The 18786-nt window shown below is 36.8% G+C and overlaps 1 protein-coding gene across 6 annotated transcripts in view; it reads right to left on the minus strand.

The window, feature by feature from the left end:
- The window catches only part of ECPAS (Ecm29 proteasome adaptor and scaffold), a 108799-nt gene that overhangs the window by 54347 nt on the left and 35666 nt on the right, over positions 1–18786 (minus strand). For all 6 annotated transcript variants that reach the window (XM_043566675.1, XM_043566677.1, XM_043566674.1 and 3 more), the window contains 9 exons: positions 15752–15920; positions 12726–12865; positions 8917–8998; positions 6636–6755; positions 3590–3675; positions 3262–3340; positions 1420–1469; positions 359–425; positions 144–266 (listed from right to left, as the gene is read on the minus strand). In XM_043566675.1, the coding sequence (XP_043422610.1) occupies positions 144–266; positions 359–425; positions 1420–1469; positions 3262–3340; positions 3590–3675; positions 6636–6755; positions 8917–8998; positions 12726–12865; positions 15752–15920 (916 nt within the window). The remainder of the gene's footprint in view (positions 1–143; positions 267–358; positions 426–1419; positions 1470–3261; positions 3341–3589; positions 3676–6635; positions 6756–8916; positions 8999–12725; positions 12866–15751; positions 15921–18786) is intronic.

Here is an 18786-nt window from a genome sequence, read left to right on the forward strand (position 1 = left end):
ATCAATCATAAAGCACAGCCCAAATGAAAGCAAATATTCTTCTTACTTGTCAAGATAGTTAAGGAGAAAAGCAATTCAAATTTTGTTCTTAAAAATGTAAAATGTCTATTGCCAATCTCTCCAGTTCACATAGCTAGACCTACCTTTATTAAGTATGAAGCCACAAGTGCCTCCATGAGAGTTCGCTGTGCTCCCTCCAAAGTACTATAAGCTCCAACCATCATAGATAACGCTTCTTGAATAGCAAGCCGAGTCTCAGGCTCTTCCTATAAGTATGATAAAAATAGCATTTCCCTCCTGTCAGGTGTCCAGGTCAGCATCCAAATGGAAAGCATAAACTTGCCAGGTGTTTCCCTACCTTACACAGGGCTTCAAAAAGCTGCTGCACAAGAGCTATATCCTTAGTGAATAAATGGGGCATTCGACTGTAAGAGAATATAAGACCATTGTTATGATCATACATTTCCACAAGGTTGAAAGAAAATGCAACTAAATGAAAATTTTCTTGAATTGCATTTTCATCTCTGAACACAATGTCAGCATCATTAGATTACCTCCCCCAAAGAGCCAAATACTTTTTAAAGCAAATATTTAATTCTTCAGCTGTCTAATCCAAGTAACCATGATTTAAATACATACTGTCCAGATATTCCCTTTACAATATTCCATGCATTCAGTTAGCATTTCTGATTTTAATAGGAAAAAAAACACAATTAAGACTAAACTGCTATTTAAACTAAAGGCTATCGGACAAGTGCGGTATCGGGGGATCTAGGGTGGCTTTTTTCTGAGCCCCAAAGATCCTTTCCCTGCACAGTACAGAAGAGCAAGACCCAATCTACACGGGCCAGTACAAAACCTGTACCATGGACAGAAGCACCATATGGTGCTACTGAGGGTGCTGTACCTCTATCTCCCTGCTTTGAAATATAGTGAAGGAAGAGGAAACCAGGAGGAAGTAGAAAAAGGAAATCATACTAAGCAGGAAAAAAAAAAAAAAATCCACCTTTGGAAACAGGGCCACCCAGAATCATAATATAGCACTATCAGAAAAGAGAGTCAAAGAGATAAACCTTGATGACTGGGATTATAAAGACTGGTAATAAAGAAGCCACAAGAACACTTAAGATCAATCATATGTCTCCAGGGTGCAAGAAAAAGTAACCCATCATGACACAATCCAGTTCAAAATATCATTTCAAGACTACCATTTAATATGGAAACATACCTTCAAATGTAAATTGAAACATCTCACATCATTTTCCTACTACAAGGAAAACATTTCTAAACAACCTATGGCTTAAATACATTTCCTTTCAAAATCAGAAAAAAAAATTATTCTCCATCTATTATTAAATGCCACATAATTTCTCTTAGTTTGCCAACAGGATATCTCTCACTGAAGAAGAGTTTACTCACCTGGAGAGTTTTCCAACAGCTGAATATGCCATTGACAGTAGCTTAGGGTCCTTGAAATTAAGAAGAAAAAAAAAGAACAAAAAACAGACAAAACAAAAAATACAGTAAACAGCAAAACATTTTTGCTGCAATTACATGCATTATTTTACTCCTTGTTAAACCTGGTCTCACTCTGCCTAACTACAAGATATTAACATCTGAACAAAACAAACCAACAAAAAAATCCAAACCCAGAATCATCACACTACTAAAAGGAAAAGGAAAAACAAAAATGAAACTTTGCATCCCCAACTCACTCCAAAAGGAAATGCAGATGTCATAAATGAAAGGTTTCTCTTAGTTGTGCTAAGTTCAGGGTATTTGCAACACTATGTAACCTGCAAACACCAAAATTCACCTTCAACACACTGGGAAAACAGCTGAACTTAGCAGAAAATTCACCACTGGTCACATACTAAGGTCCTCCATCTCTAACCCAAAACTGTGATAAGCTAAGCGAAGAACAATTACCTACAAGTCGGCATAACAAACAGCTTCCTCTCATATCTTCCATTATAAAAAATTAAAGGGATCACAGTCATCAAGAGAGTGAGGTTCCCTCCTCAGACAGACAGAATTTTTATGAAATTTTATGAAAGCCAATAGTCTGATGCCTCAAAAACAAAGTAATCCCTCTGTGAGCTGAAGTTTATACAATTAGCATAGGGCTCACTCTTCTGCACCTAAATGGACACTCTTAAGGAGTCATCTGTTGGGAAGACAGGCAGGTGTCATCTCCAAGTACAAGGATCGGGGCCCTGTGGTTTTACCTGGCCTCTCTAATCTATTTTTAAATATACAAATTCTCCCCTAAAAACCCAAAAGCACTTTTATTTCTACCGACGATCCCAAGCATCTGACTATCCATGCCATAAAAATAACCTGGAAGGTTCCTTAGGCCTCAAAAACCACACAAATACTATTCAATAAAAGACAGGAGAGCCAAGCCCCCAAAACACAACTGCACACCAAAGAATGACTTTTCACTAATAATACCTGTTAATGTGCATTCAGTGCGCCGATTATGGTGTGTGATCTCCTTTAATCTTCACAATAATCCAATGAAGAGGTATTATTTTTCCAATCAAGAGCAGAGCTCCAAAGATTTTAAGCCACTCATCAAAGGACAAAACTAGGATTCAAACTCAATTCTAACTCCAAATGCCAGGATCTTAGTGACTATACCACTGCAAACATGCATTTGTGTGTAGCTCAGACTTAGGAAAATAACGCTAACTGGAGTTCTTAAATCTTACTTTCTTTAGCAAATTCACCTGAACTAATGAAGACGGCATGGCACGAGGGACACAGCCAGGACAAACAGGATTCAAAACACTTGGTTTCAAGGAAGCCTCATCTCACTGAGCTTAAGGAATCAAAAACTTACTGAATGCATGTTGTTACAGAATTGTGAATAGGTAAAAGCTCAGCCCTTAAGAATTAACACTATTTCTGAATCTAAGCAAATCCAAATAAACATCCACATGAAAACAAATCATAAAATAAAATTTAATTCTTTCCATTCCATTTTTGCATAGTGCCTAAAAGCAGAATAAAGTGCAAATGCTTTAAAAAAGATAAGACCTCTCAAAATTCATATCAATTTTTTTAACACTTAGTTCCAAAAAAAAAAAAAGCAAAAGGTGGCAGTAATTTCTGAAATTTGTACCACTTCAAGTAAAAATGCTAGAAATGATGGAACAACAGCAAACTGTAACTAACTAAACCAACATGTAGACCAGAAAGGTGGATAACATTCTAAAATAGAAGCTGTTAACAATATGTAAAAGACAAGTCACTTACTTCTTTATATTCATTGATTAGCTTGGTCAGGCCATTCAAAAGCATTGGACCTAGGGGCTTAATCTTGATTTCTGGACAACTTTAAAAAAAATAGGACACATACACAAAGCAAGATAAAAATCTCGTTATTATTTATCTTTTCAGATGATTACTTCAAATAATGAGACACAACTGAAATAAATTAAAATAATCTATTGAAACCTACAATTTTTTTTTTTTTTTAAGATGAGCAAACATGGATTTCTTTCTGGATAGGAAAGAAATACTTGAAACATCTGATCATTCCAACAGTTTGAAATCTTACAGTCAAATAGTTGAAAAAACTTACGTTATACAAATGTGATGCACAAACTGCAAGGATAACGTTCTCAATTTTGAATTTGTATTTGTACCAAAAAGTCCGTCATACACCACCTACAAGAAAGGGACAATGACAATACCAATTAATAGCAGCAATTTACTATTTTCAAATATTAGGCTTCAATGGCAGATCTTGCGCACCACCCCTCATTCTTCAAAATTAATGATTATAATCATTTTAGCTGACCACCATAGGAAGCCAGCCAATCAGTGGCTCCAGTCAGTAGTCCATGAAGTACAAACACAAAGGTTGACCTTACAAGTCTGCAAAACTTGTGGCTCTACCACCAGAAAGCAACAGAGCTCACAGCGGGCCCCCTCTCTGCCACTCTGTACCACACAGGGGACACTATCAGATAAAACCACTTTGGGTGTCTTAAGTTCCTCAATTACATGCAGTCATTCTGAACAGATTATATAAAAACTTCACAGAAAACACCAAGATTAAAGCATTCTACAAGCGGACAGTCGGGACATAGGTGCTCCATGTATTGTGTAGTCATGTCTAGGTGGCAAAAGAGCACACAGTACATGAGTTTTGTGTAGCATCCAGAAGGCTCAAAGAAATCTAAATTTCCCAAATTTCTACTTTTTATGGGATAGTCTTACACTTAAAAAAAAAAATCTCCTTACACTGGTTTCTAAAACTTCTAGTAGTATTCTGATCTTACTTAACAACGACATGTGACTGAACACAGAACAGGACTGAGCCTCTAATGGGTAACCGACACTATGCAAGGTTTGTGAGATACAAAGAGGGCAGCATCGCTCCCGAGGCACTCGATCGTGTCGAGGGGTCAAAATGTACATACATTAAAAATGATATAGGACAATATATAATCACATGCTACTTTTTGGAAAAGACTTTTAGAAAATTTATCTGATAATGCTATATTATATAGAGTAATATGGTAAAATGAAAGAAGCAAAAGGAATAATCAACACTAATGTTTTGTCAGAAAAAATAAAATTCATGGTGCTTACATTATATGCAAAGCATTATGCTACGTTCAAAATCAAGATGAGGTAACATATGACTAATTAAAGGCACTGGTATCAGGAAAGAAGAGGCTCATCTAAATGATACCTTGAAGGATTCTATGACTGAAAGGTGGAGGGGGTGGGCAGGGCCAATTATGTAGAACAGTAATATGCAATCATTAAAAACAGGAATATAACAAAGAATGTGTGCGATGAACAAGGAGTTTGTCTTTGAATATACAAAGTTTCGGCTAGATTTATTTTGAAAACACTAAATAACTACAAATAAATTATACACCTACAGGATATCTATGAATACTCTGTCACAAAATTCTAGCTGCTTATTATGTAACATGGTGTTACTACAACCAAATATTCTGAACCAAAATTATCAAGACGCTGTCTGGGAAACAGTGCTTGGGAATACCAATTATAAAACACCAATCATGAAAAAGAAATGAAAAAAGCTCCGTGATAATTTTATGTTTAAGGAGACACAAAACAATACTTTAAAGTTACTCAAATCTTAGAGTGCCAGATATGGAGAATACAAGTTTTATCATCTAAGAGGAGGAAGCAGCCACTGATACAAAATAGGCTTTAAGAGGGAGAGATGCTAAGAAGTCTATGTCCACCATACAGTGAACATGAAGGAGAGTGTTCTCATTCTGGGACTGAAAGAGAAGGGTGGCAGGAAATGGGAACATTTTTCAGACGGGAGGTAGCGCACTGGAGTGCATCCTGAAACATGAGTAGATGTTTACCAAGCTAAAGGGGGAAGAGGAGCTCTGCCAGGTAAAGGGAACATTCTGAGCAGAGACAGAGCCATGAAAACAGTATATTTCAAGAGGAACAATTTTTGTTGGAGCTTAAGGTACAGGGTAAGGTGGGGGTGGGGGGCAAGAGAGGATACCGGAAGATAAAGAACTGCTAACTTTTCAGCGGTCACTAGGAACCTGATAATTGAATGAGAACTAGTCACTGCTAGTGGGAAAAAAATTTCGGGTGGAAATTTAGGGTGGAATTAGGGTGGAAAAAAAATTTTTTTAGAAAAACAGGAAAAGCTCTGACACTGATTTAAGCTCAAAAGCAAATAACTAATGACAAAATTATACCCAAATCTCTCTATTCCTGAGCTCTGCTGGTCACTACTTAGATAAAAGGTAAGAGCTTTTGCAGAGGGACTCATCCCACATCAAAAGAGAGTATAAGGATTTCCAATGCAGCAAAAGCCCTGGTGGCAACAGAGAAAACAGAATGGCTGTGGGCATGAGGAAGGGAAACAAGATAGGAGATTACTGGAATAACCAAAATAAGAAAGGACAGTCTCAATTAACACCAGCATTAAATATAGGGAGATAAAGACATTAAGAAGGCAGAATCAAGAGGATTTGGCCATTGTCATCACATGGGGTTCTTTTCCACTTAACTGACTGGTAGAAACTTGTTCACTTAAAAACATGTTTGGAGCACATGAGTGGCTTAGTCAGTTAAGTGTTCAATCTTGATTTCGGCTCAGGTCATGATCTCACGGTTCATGGGTTCAAGCCCTACGTCAGGTTCTGTGCTGACAATGCACAGCCTGCTTGGGATTCTCTCTTTCTCTCAAAATAAATAGGTAAGCTTAAGAAAAGAAAAAAGAAAAGAAAAGGAGAAAAGGAGAAAAGGAGAAAAGGAGAGGGAAGGGAAGGGAAGGGAAGGGAAGGGAAGGGAAGGGAAGGGAAGGGAAGGGAAAAGAAGACAAAAAAAAAAACACATTTTTGGAGAAGAGCAACTCAGAAAAACATTAGTTTGAAAGGACAGTCACCATACATTTAAGTTGGATGTTAACTATATATAGTACACACTCGACAACAAAAATTTTTTAAATCATTTCTGCAGTTACACTTGAGATAGAAAAAAAAGATGGATTCTCATTAATCTTGTTAATACGTCAATGCATCTCCTAAATATCCATTAATGCATTTCTTTCTCTAATTAAACAGACATAAAAGTTGTAAACAGGCCATTTTTCTCTGGAAAGAACAAATTACCTGAATGTTAGCAGGGAACGTTTCTGCAGCTTGTCTAGAACGAAGGAGATGGGGGACAATCTTCAACTTGACCCTTGTACTGACTGGGTCCCTCTTCAGCTCTGGCTTCAGAACTGCTCCCTGTTCAAAAGATGTTTAATTATAACTCAGCATTTCAAAATTACTGTGTGCTGAAAAAGTCATGAGAGATCATCTAAATCAGTAGTCTCTCAAACTTTTGTTTCAAGATCACTTTACACTCTTACAAACTACTGAACACACAGAGTTTTTGCTTATATTGGAACACCTATCACCATATGCTACATTAAAAACTAAACTGAGAATTTTTACATATTCACTTAAAATTATATTAATAAACCTATCATATATTTTAATAACATATTTTTTAGAAAATTAACTATATTTTCCCAGACAAAAAACTGTACTGACATTGTTTCATGTTTTTCTATAAATATCTTGATTGTCCACCTTAATAGAAGAGAGTTGGATTCTTTTATCTTCTACATTCAATCTATTGTGGTTATGTTATTTTGGTTAAATTACATTTAAAAAAAAAAAACCCAGTTTCAAAAAAGATACATGGTTGGAAAACTTGGGATGATTTTAGCCTTTTCAGGTAATTGTAGATATTCTTTGATACTATGCCAAAACTTAATAAACAACAGCACCTTAAAGGTTAAAATCTGGATTTGAAACCATTATCACTGAACTTTTGCATATTGTGTCATACTAAATTCCACTGAGCTATAACCTTTTAACACTTCTATAACATCACCGGTCATTTGGAAAATAGTGGCTCACTGAGTTAAGCAAACATCTCATTATAAAGCATTTTTAAAAATCACACGTTAATATCACCACCAGTCTCATCAGAAAAATCTGTAGGTACTAACAAGCAGTCAGGCTCATTGTGATGGGATTCAAGTTTCCCTAAATTCTAACTTTTGCTTGAAAGTTCAACTTTTACCACTGGCAATAAACTATATTAACTGTTCTTGAAGCCTCATTTCTTCATTTTGGAGAACATATCTGCCAAATACCATCTCAATAACCACATAGTTGCCCTGTCTACAGGTAAAATAAGTTTTACTGCTTCATCAAAGACATTCTTAAGTAAAGCTGAGTTTTATTCTTTTTTTTTTAACCATGAGTGCTGACGATAAAGAGCAGAATAACTACTAGCGCTATTTAGTGACACAGTTCTGGTCTGTGCTAAGACCCCAGCAGTGACACCCATCATTGTTTTAGCACCATCAGTATAAATATCAACATAGTTTAAAAAAAAAAAAAAAGTCTCCCTATGACCCAACAAGGGTGCATGGACCACATTCTAAACACCACAGATTTAATCCAACCCTTTCATGTTCCACATGAAGAATATGAGCCAAGAAAAGCTCTGTAATTAGCCAAATTCCTCCTCCCCAGTACAACATTTATGTGCAGCCACTCAGGACCAGAACCCAGAGTGACAGGGGGCTCCCAGTTCCCAATTCATTGTTCTTTCTGCTACATGACACTCAATTTAACCTAACTGGAAATGGTATGACTTTTAAAATAACTATTTATGGCTTAAAAAGCAGACAAGCAAACAAACAAACAATAAACCTTGTATGTCTGGATATGGACTTGAGAACACTTTTAAACACAGTGAACCAAACAGAACTTAGGTCATTAAGCAAACGCCTTAATTTGAGACTTCAGAAGAACCCACATATTGTTCTAGATTCTAGACTAGAGGTCAACAAACTAGAGCCTATGGCCAAATCTGGCCCACCATCTGTCTTGATATGAGTGAAGAATATGTTTATGTTTTCAAATGATTCTTTAAAAATCAAAAGAATAATATTTTATAATATACGAATATTATATGAAATTCAAATTTCAGTACCCATAAAGATATACTGGCACACAGCCATGCTCCTTCTGTTATGTGCTGCCTATGGCTGCTTCCATGTTAGGGCAAAGTTAAATAGTTGCTGCCTCAGAACCACATGGCCAGCAAAGCCTAAATAATTTACAGAAAACAGGTGTGGATCCCTAATCTACACAGTGTATCATCATTATTTAAGCACAGGAATTGAAACTACCAGATCAAATAAACTAAGTTACCAGAAAATTTTAATCCACCCAGACTAGCATGGCTTAAAATTTCCTCCTATATTTCCTACAGTACAGGTTCGGCTTAAATCAAAATAACTACGGAGAAAAAATTCAAATATATGGAGCTCCTATCAACCAAATGTTTTTTATTATGATGTGAGAATAAATCAAAACAACCTACCTCTTTCGTCTTCAGTGGTATATCTCCAAGGTATACCTTGTACATCTTATTAATGATGGCAGGATTATTCCAGTCAATCAAGCTACAGAAGGTTTCAACACAGCTTGTTAAAATTATTTTTCTCCCACTTCAATTATCTCAAAAAACACACAGCCCCAATATTTGTTACCAAAGGAAATGTTAGAAATACACAAATGAACTGGGCAACTGACATTGTAGAAGAAAAGGAAAGGGATTAATTTAGATCAAAATTAGTTTTTAAACAGAAATACATTAAGTATGGGCACCTGGGTGGTTCAGTCGCTTGAGTGTCCAGCTCTGTATTCCAGCTCAGGTCAAGATCCCACAGTTCGTGGGATCGAGCCCCACATCCGGCTTTGTGCAGAGAGCGTGGAACCTGCTTGAGATTCTGTTTCTCCCTTTCTCTCTGCGCCTCCCCCCCCCACCCCACCCCTCTCAAAAATAAATAAATAAACTGAGGTGCCTGGATGGCTCAGTCAGTTAAGTATCCAACTTTGGCTCAGGTCATGATCTCGCAGTTCATGAGTTTGAGCCCTGTGTCGGGCTCTGTGCTGATGGCTCAGAGCCTGGAGCCTGCTACAGATTCTGTATCTCCCTGTCTCTCTGCCCTTCCCCTGCTCATGCACTGTCTCTCTCTCTCAAAACTAAACATTAAATAAATAAACTTTAAAAAAATACAGTAAGTCACTTATCCCACCCTGACTCAAAAAATCATTATATCCACAGTCCAATTTGACACCACACAAGAAAAAATGGACTGCATTTCACTCTCAAGGCCAATGCCATGGAGCAGTTCTGACAGAGCAGAGCTATACTACGCTTGTTCAAAGAGCCCTGAGCCAAGCATCTGTTTAACCATTTGGAAATTCAAAAGTGACAAGGAAAGCGACAAAAAAAATTTATCCATTAAACCCACACCCTAAGAAGCCCCTCCCATTTCTCTTAAATTGTGTCACTGAGATTCCTAGCCTCCCTCTCTTCCTTATCTATCAGCACATATTTGCAGCTTTATCATCTAATTCTATACAGCAGTCATGCTGCCATTAGTCACTGAGACTTGTTCCTTAGTGAGCTCCACCAGCAGGTGAATTAGAATATAGCGTTGATTGGTGGTGGGCACCTGCCCTCTGCAGCAGCCCCTCCCAGTCATTTTACAAACCTAGCAACACTGCAATCCTGCATTTCACGTATCAGTGAGATTTAACAATACTGTCTTCTCTCTGTCTTTTGACATTGGTTCTGCTTCAACCTATACTGTATCTGTGTAAACACAGTTTAGATGCTGCTTTGACGGTTTTTCTTATCCGCCTCTTCTTTCATAGTTTATCAATCTGCCTCTTCCACTATCCTTGAAGACGGTCCATGATTCTATTTTAGTTATTATTCACCTCCATCTTTCCTCAGCCAATTGCTACTAACTAATCCTCAAGCTCTACCTCTGTTTCCCTTCTATAAATACATCAGGTATATTTTGACAAAACACACACACATTAGTAAAATGAAGTAAAACTTAACAGTAAAACTAAACACTTTAATAAGGATAATTTTTACTGTATCTTATATTTTCCTTTTGCCATCTTTATAGTTTTAGAAATGTATAAACACATGTTTGATGTGAAAATTCAAAAATGTATAGAAATGTATAATCGGTACCATATCCCTCTCTATTCCCTTTCAGTAACCACTAATTTTGGTGTATCTTTTCCTAGACTTCTTTTCTATGCATGTAAAATGGGTGGGTGGGTACAGCAGGCAGGTAGGGAAATAAACAGATCAATAGATAGATGGATCACATGGAGAGATACTTCAGGATTTTTCTTTAACAAAATGGGAAAATACCTACATATTGTTCTCAACTTACTTTTTGTCTCTTAAAAATCTCATACTATTCTTTCTGAAAAAATGGACACTTGTTTTAATAGACAAAGCCAAAACTAATTAGGATACTTCTAGACCACATTTTTATTTCCAACAATCCAATCCACTACATGGTGTAAAGATTGGGGCCAGTTCAAACACAATGAGAAGTTTTAAAGAAAGATTTTCTGATACTTCAAAACCAAAAGTCTTTGAAAGGAAAAGGCAGTTACAAGCAGCACGAAGGAATTTCAGACCTGGGGAGGGAATATCAAAGTACAGTTCTGGCCAACTTTCTTATTTACAGAGCCCAAGATCTGGCGAGGTTATGAGAGTCCTCCATACTCAATCAGTGAGAGGCATGACCAGAAGTAACTAACTGCGTAAGAATCCGCTCCTCCTATATGCCACCTCCCCTGCCCTGTAGCAGTGAGCTGTTCCCAACCATCACCATACATGCAGCTTACTTACTGAAATGGAACCATATTATCAAAGACACAAAGAAGTTAACTTCCTTATTCTGTAATACCTATTTGTATTGGTTTCTTTGAAAAGGGAAAACTACAATATGCGTTCCACTGCCTTTTAGCATGTTATTACATTAAGCATTGAAACAAATTTAATAATTATTCCATAATTTGGTTTTTTCAACCAAGTAACTTCAATTTTTCATGTCATTTTTCAGTCTTCACACATCTCATTTTTTAAATCAGTACACACATTATTTTGTCTTCTGCTTTATTCATTTGCCATTCCTTGGGAGCAATTTCCATGTTGCTTTATTACTTTTATAATTATTTCGGCAGATATATAATATTCCACATAGATACACAGAGTTAATTTACTTAACTATTTCCCTATAGCGAAAATAATTTGTTTCCATTTTTCTTACAATTGTAGGAAATGGTATAATGAGCAAATCTATAACATTTTTCTAAATATATTTTTCTTCTTTTGAATGACTCTCTTAGGATAAATTCCCAGAAGATTTACATAAAAGATTATAAATATTTTTATGATTCACTGCATACTTCGAACTGCTTTCCAAAAATTATTTTAGCTTATAATGCCAATCAACAGAATATAAAAATAGCAGTTTCAACAGAAACTAAATGGAGTTTCAACTATTACACAATTTTATTTACCAATGGGTACAAATTGGTGCACCAGTGTTTTATTTTGCAGATTTGATTTCTCATACAAAATATTTCCTATGAGGGGCACCTGAGTGGCTCAGTCAGTTGGGCATCCAACTTCAGCTAGGGTCATGATCTCACAGTCTGTTCGAGCCCCACAATGGGCTCTGTGCTGGCAGCGCAGAGCCTGAAGCCTGCTTCAGATTCTGTGTCTCCCTCTCTCTCTGCCCCTCCGCCATTCACACTCTGTCTCTCTCTCTCTCTCTCTCTCTCTCTCTCAAAAATAAACATTAAAAAAAAATTTTTTTAATTTTCTATGAGCCTTTTAGTATTTGTATTTCTTCACATGTGAATTAAGATCTATTCAGCACCACTTTTCACAGGACCTGATTTTTACCATATTAATCCTAATATGTACATATCCTTTATTAAAAGCAATCTCAATTGGTTTCACACAAAGGAAGAGTCAAAAATGAGTAATTTCTGGGTTTTGGCATTTTTCTTAACATTAATTATTTTAAGTCAATTTACCTAGCCGCCAAAGGTCTCATTTCTTATGGTAATATTTCTAATCCATTCCAGTTTTAAACTGCATCTCCAAACAGCTTCTCTTCTTTGTCTTATACAGAATCCTGCTCTTGGGCAAACTGTCTTTATTAAAAATTAAGTATATTTCATAATCTCCTAAATCAAAGGTCTCATTACAGAATCCTGAAAGAAGAAATCTGTGCTCAGTGAGCTTTTAGAAATATAGCCTCTTTTCATCTTTTAAAGGTGAAAAGAGATGTAGTTTACCTTTGCTTGCTTTTCAATTCTAGGTCCGCTGCTGTCGCTACACTGTGACGTGTGTCACTAGAAGCAATCACCAGGTGGAGAACAGCTTCAAGTTCAGGCACCTGCTCAGCTTCTATGAATTTCACTATACCCAATTTGCACTGCAGATAAATGAAGGGAAGGAGAAACAGTGATCAAAGAAACAAAGACCCCCAACCAAAAATACTGTTTAACAGATCAGTATGGTCATATACCAAGGATAAACAGTAACAACAGGAGCAGCTCCTGTTTAGGCTTACATCGTGTCAGGGACTGTATATGATATATATTCACGATTTCATTTAACCCTTCACAATCTATGAGATAAGCAATATTATACCCATTTTTCTGATGAGGGAACTGAGGCAAGGCTTAAGAATTTAGACACATAGTAAGTGATGAAAACAAGATTCAAACCCAAGTCTCTCCAACTCGAAGACCATTATGATACACAGCCTTCCTACTTAGGTTACAGTCTCTCTAGAATGATAAAGCCTTGAACTGAAGTCCAAATTTGGAGCCTGCAGGTAAGAGAGTGGAACATTATGAATAAAGTGCTCCATGGATTGTTTTGACATTTCAAAAAGAACTAAACCACATTCCACAGAGTTCCACTCTATTGTTAACATATTCATTCTGTCCTCAATATTCTTACATACTGAAAACAAAAGGATTTCAAACACACTCTAATGAAGGCAAGTGAAATTCTAACCAAACACTATTCAATGTAATTGAATGGCTCAAATGAAAAACAGACTGAAGAGGGATTCTAATTTGAATTTCATGCAATGTGAAGGAGCTACGAATTTCATAAAAATTCTATTTAGGACACATGTGCCTGAAGAGTAAAACTGTCTTTACCTAAAAGCCAGTTACATAATAGTTATTATGTATATGAATCAAGATTGATAGAGTTTATAATTATTAAATGACAATGGGTTCAATTTAAAAAGATATATAAACAGATCATAAAACGCTTGCCTTCCTTCCCCTTGTTCAACACAACCTACTTATAATAAGAGCTACAACAGAAAGCACTCAAACACTTAAGCCATAGAAAAACAATTATGGAAATTAACTACACAAAGATATAAACAAAAAAATGTGCAAAGAAAACTGAAAACAATACTAATGCCCATCAATAGGAGACTAGTTAAAACCTTATGTGGTTTACACATAACTAAACTTTACATAAACATTTAAAAAGATGACTTTTTAAAAAAACCTGATATGCTGTTAAATGAAAAAAGTAAACTACAAACCATATATTATATATAAATGTACAATGTAATATAAAAATGTATTGTGTAAAACTGTAATAGTGTATACACACACAAACACACACACACACACACACAGTAGGTTGTAAGAATGACAAACTAGGGGGAACGCCCGGGCGGCTCAGTTGATTAAGTTTCTGACTTGAGACCAGGTCATGATCTCATGGTTCATGGGTTCGAGCCCCGCATTGGGCTCTGTGCTGACAGCTGAGAGCCTGGAACCTGCTTTGAATTCTGTGTCTCCTTTTCTCTCTGCCCCTCCCCAACTCATGCTCTGTCTCTCTCTCTCTCTCTTTCTCTCTCTCTCATGAATAAATGTTTTTAAAAAAAATGATAAACTAGGGTGGCAGGATTCCAGGTAATTTCTAATTTGTCTTTATAATGTTCTGTACTGTTTGAATCTTTACATTATCATGACTTCATCATTAGAAAAAATAAAAACCATTTTTATTGAAATAAAAACAAAATTTTATTTCATCTTTGAAATGAAATGGTTCACTTCAACACCAAAGTATAAAATTGACAAAAAACATAGGCCCTTAGAAATTAGCAAATAATTACTGACACGATATTACAATTTAATGGTAACAACTACTCGCCAGCATTTAGAGCTTTAGCCCTCAGAAAGACCTAGAGTCAAAGCCTAGAGCTAGAAGTGAGACCATGGTACATCTCAAAACCTCAGTTCCTTTTACAGAATGGAACAATTTCTTTACCTCTCTGGGTCGCCGTAAGGATTAAATGAGACAATGTATTCAAAGTGCTCAGCACAGTGCCTGTCACATAGATCACACTCAAAAAAAGAGTAGCCTCTACTACTATTTACCTTTCTTTCTTACTTACATCCTGGTTTGAGGAGGGAAAAAAAGATCTATAACACATGAAGAAGTAAATCTACTCAAACATAACCCTCACTGAACAAATCATTCTATAAATCTGTGAGTGGCAGGAATGCCCCGCTTGCCTTTTTCCCTCTCCTGGGGAACACTGTTTTGATCAGTGGTCAGTTACATTCCCAAAAAGAAAAAGATCAAATCATTTAGACTGCCATGGAGAGATAAAGGAAGGATTGGAAGACTAACCCATGTTGCTTGAATTCCAAAATAATTACATACTGATCTCATCTGTTCTTCCCTGAGGTGCCTGAGGGCACAGACACAGTGAGGCAACTTCTCTGGAGAGCACCAGTCTTTTTTAAAAGCTGCTCAGAGAACATCTGTGTCCTGTTTAAATCCAGAATAAAATTCTTAATGCCAATTTTTAAATTCCCAGGAAGAAATATAAAAGGGAGTCATGCTTTTCCCCCATATTGTCACATATGAGTATAGGAGTTCTTCAGTTTACACAAAAGGTACAGCCCTAAAAAGCTGAATAACCTGAGATAAATTGTATTTTAACTTCACCAAAATAGCTAGATGATTATTAAACCTATAATTAAAAGCTAAAATGAAAGAAGTGACACATAGTCTCTAAGGGGGCTGTATTTTACCCCTGAACTATGTACACAATGTTAGAAAAACTGAAGAGCGCTTCCCACTCCTCCCTTCCCTTGGGACTTTAACAAATAACTGACACCATGAAGAGAGCACATTATATCAATCGGTCCTTGCAAACATATTTCATTAGAGAGCCTGAATACGTGGGAATTATGTTACACATGCTTCCATGGACTTCATAGGGGCTGGTACACAGGGGGAGGTTCCATTATGAACAAGCAGTGTACGATACCTGTTCCAACTGTTCAGGTGTCCACGGGTTATCACCAATAACTCGCTTAGCTGCATAAAAACTCATTCCTGGAGGAGGCTGTGGTATTCCAGAACCTCCCCCACTATTTGAAGAAGAACTCTGTCCTGAAGATGAATTTTGGCGACTCTGGGATTCATTTAACACATATCTGAAAAGGAAACAAATTTAACCTCCTTCTTAAAACACATACACACACATGCATATTTAATACAATCAGTTATATACTTTTCTCCCAGAGAATTTTTCTAGAATACTTGAAGTTACAATTTCATCATAAAGAAAAATTCTAAAGGTGTCTAAAAAACCTATTTACATCTTTAACAAATTAACTGTTAAGAGTCCATCTGTTCAACTTTGTTACAAATGAACTATTACAGTAACCAACAATGAGTATAAATATTTTGCTCTCAATCTATAAATACAACTATTCAAGAGCCACTATGGGCCCACTGCATTTTGAGTTTCTGGTTGAACAATAACAGAGAAAGGTTAGCTGACTGCAAGAAGGGCCTAAAAAAAAAAAAATTATTATTCTATATCCAAAGCACAGAACATTTTTAGTCAGTCCCGTTTTTGTTAAGTTGCAATCCACCTCCAATTCTCCTTATATCCCTGCATTAGAAAACCCACTGAAACCTCCAACACATACACTCCAAACACATAACACCCCAAAAAGGAAAAAAAAATTCAAAAGAACCCAAAGAGGAAAAGTCATAACAATTAGCTTTTCCCATTGTATGTTCAAAGCCCTTTGTAGCTACTTATTAATTTACCATCCTATTTCCATTTTTGGCTTCTATAGATTAAACATAAGATTTCTGGTAAATTATTTTTGATCCAGTTAAACTGGTAGTCCTCATCTAGGAAATGAAAATTTTGAAAAAAAAATTTAATTCAAGTCCCTTCCAAACTCTAAAGTTCTATGCTGACTTATTATGACTGAACATTAAAATGAAATACTCGCTGTTGGGGCACCTGGATGGCTTCAGTAGGTTGCATGTCCAACTCTTGGTTTTGGCTCAGGACATGGCCTCATGGCTTTGTGGATTTGAGCCTCACATCGTGCTCTGTGCTGGCAGCACGAAGCCTGCTTGGGATTCTCTCTCTCCCTCTCTAGCTGCCCTTCCCTGTTATCTCTGTCTCTCTCAAAATAAATAAATAAACTTAAAAAAAATTTTTTTAATGAAATACTCGCTGTAATAGAAATTAAACACTTGGATCCTAATGGTATAGTAAATTATTCTATATTATTTACTTGCTATATCCATTCAATTCCTAAATCCATCTACTAAAAAAAAAAAAAAAAAAAAAAACAGGGGCGCCTGGGTGGCTTAGTCGGTTGAGCGGCCGACTTTGGCTCAGGTCATGATCTCACGGTCTGTGAGTTCGAGCCCCACGTTGGGCTCTGTGCTGACAGCTCAGAGCCTGGAGCCTGTTTCAGATTCTGTGTCTCCCTCTCTCTGCCCCTCCCCCATTCATGCTCTGTCTCTCTCTGTCTCAAAAACAAATAAACGTTAAAAAAAAAAAATTTTTTTTTAAATAAAAAACAAAACAAAACAAAAAAAAACCTGTTAAGGAACCACTTTAATATTTTTATAAAAATAAGGCAAATTCTCACTGGTAAGAAAAACTGGATTGAGTACATTATGTGCCAAAGTTAAATTTGGATTTGGTAAGAAAAACTGGATTGAGTACATCATGTGCCTAAGTTAAATTTGGATTTCAGAGTTTATTTACCAAAGCCATCATCACCTGCCAATTCTGGCTGCCTCCTGATTTAACAATTATAAAAAGGAGGTTTTCATTTATTTCTAAGTTATAAGCAAGACTGGTGGTGGTCAGTAAATTAATCAATAATTACCAAACAGCTAACATTATGCAAAACATCATCCTAAGCACAAGTCAGAAGCATACCAAGAGGTGTGAGGTTGAGTCCCTGCCATCTGGAGCAAGCTGAGATAATAACACATATAACAGCGTTTGACATGATATCACAGGGCAAAGAAACCACCGAAAAATAAGAAATGGTATGACAGGTACTAGATAGAGGTAGTGGAAGTGTTTCAAGGTCTGAAAAATAAAGCCACCAAACAAGAGGGGTGGGAAGGAAGTAAACTGGAAAGGAAGGAAATCGTACAGCACGAACCCTCTTGTGTCTGGATGGAGGGACAGCTGATATGGGGCTCTGCACGGTAAGCTTATAGTATATGTTCTACTCTTGATCAGGGAAGAGACAAGAAAAGCAGCATTCTAGATCAATATCTCTGGAAGCAAGAAAATAATTAGGCCAGAAGCTGATCACAACCTGGGCCACTGTGCCAGGGACCAGAGCTAGGTAAAACAACTCTTGGCTTTAACAAGTCCCAATCCATTAGGGAAGACAGACGTGTCAGCAGTGTGATAAATACACAAAGTGGTGATACAGATGGATGTGAGTGTCATTAAGGACACGGAAAATGGCATCCTCTGCCCAGGGAAAGAAATTCATGCCAGAGACACACACTGCTGATGTCTAAGCTAGTTTGAGGTGCTTTTTCAAAGCAGTTTTTTTGGCTGTTGTTTTCTTTTTCATTCTTTCCTTCTTCCCTGCTTTTTTGATGGGCAAGCATTCTAAGCAGAGAGAACTGTACTGTCTTAAAACACGAAAGGCAAGGACACATAAGAGCACATCAAATGCATGAGTAGTAACGACTGGAAAACGATAGCCCAAGGACTTTAAGGTGTGACTGGTAAGAGGCACGCATAAAAATCAGGGACCTTTCTGGCAGTGTAGACAGTTTTGAAGAAGAGCAGCTGGTGAGAAAGTCGTGACAAGAGCTGAACAGAGACGAAAGTAGATGGCAGCAGGCAGCGGTGAGAGCAGTTCCAGGATGCATCAGGGAGCACAGAGGGGGAATTATGGGACTGGTATTAGCTAAAAGGAAAAGGAAAGCTGGAGGCAATTTATAACTATACCGACTCAGCTATGAGAACCATCACAGCACTGATGGCAATTAAAGAAAAGGATCTATTTT

This window comes from Prionailurus bengalensis, chromosome D4 (genome assembly GCF_016509475.1).
Source record: "Prionailurus bengalensis isolate Pbe53 chromosome D4, Fcat_Pben_1.1_paternal_pri, whole genome shotgun sequence".
Taxonomy (NCBI): Eukaryota; Metazoa; Chordata; class Mammalia; order Carnivora; family Felidae; genus Prionailurus; species Prionailurus bengalensis.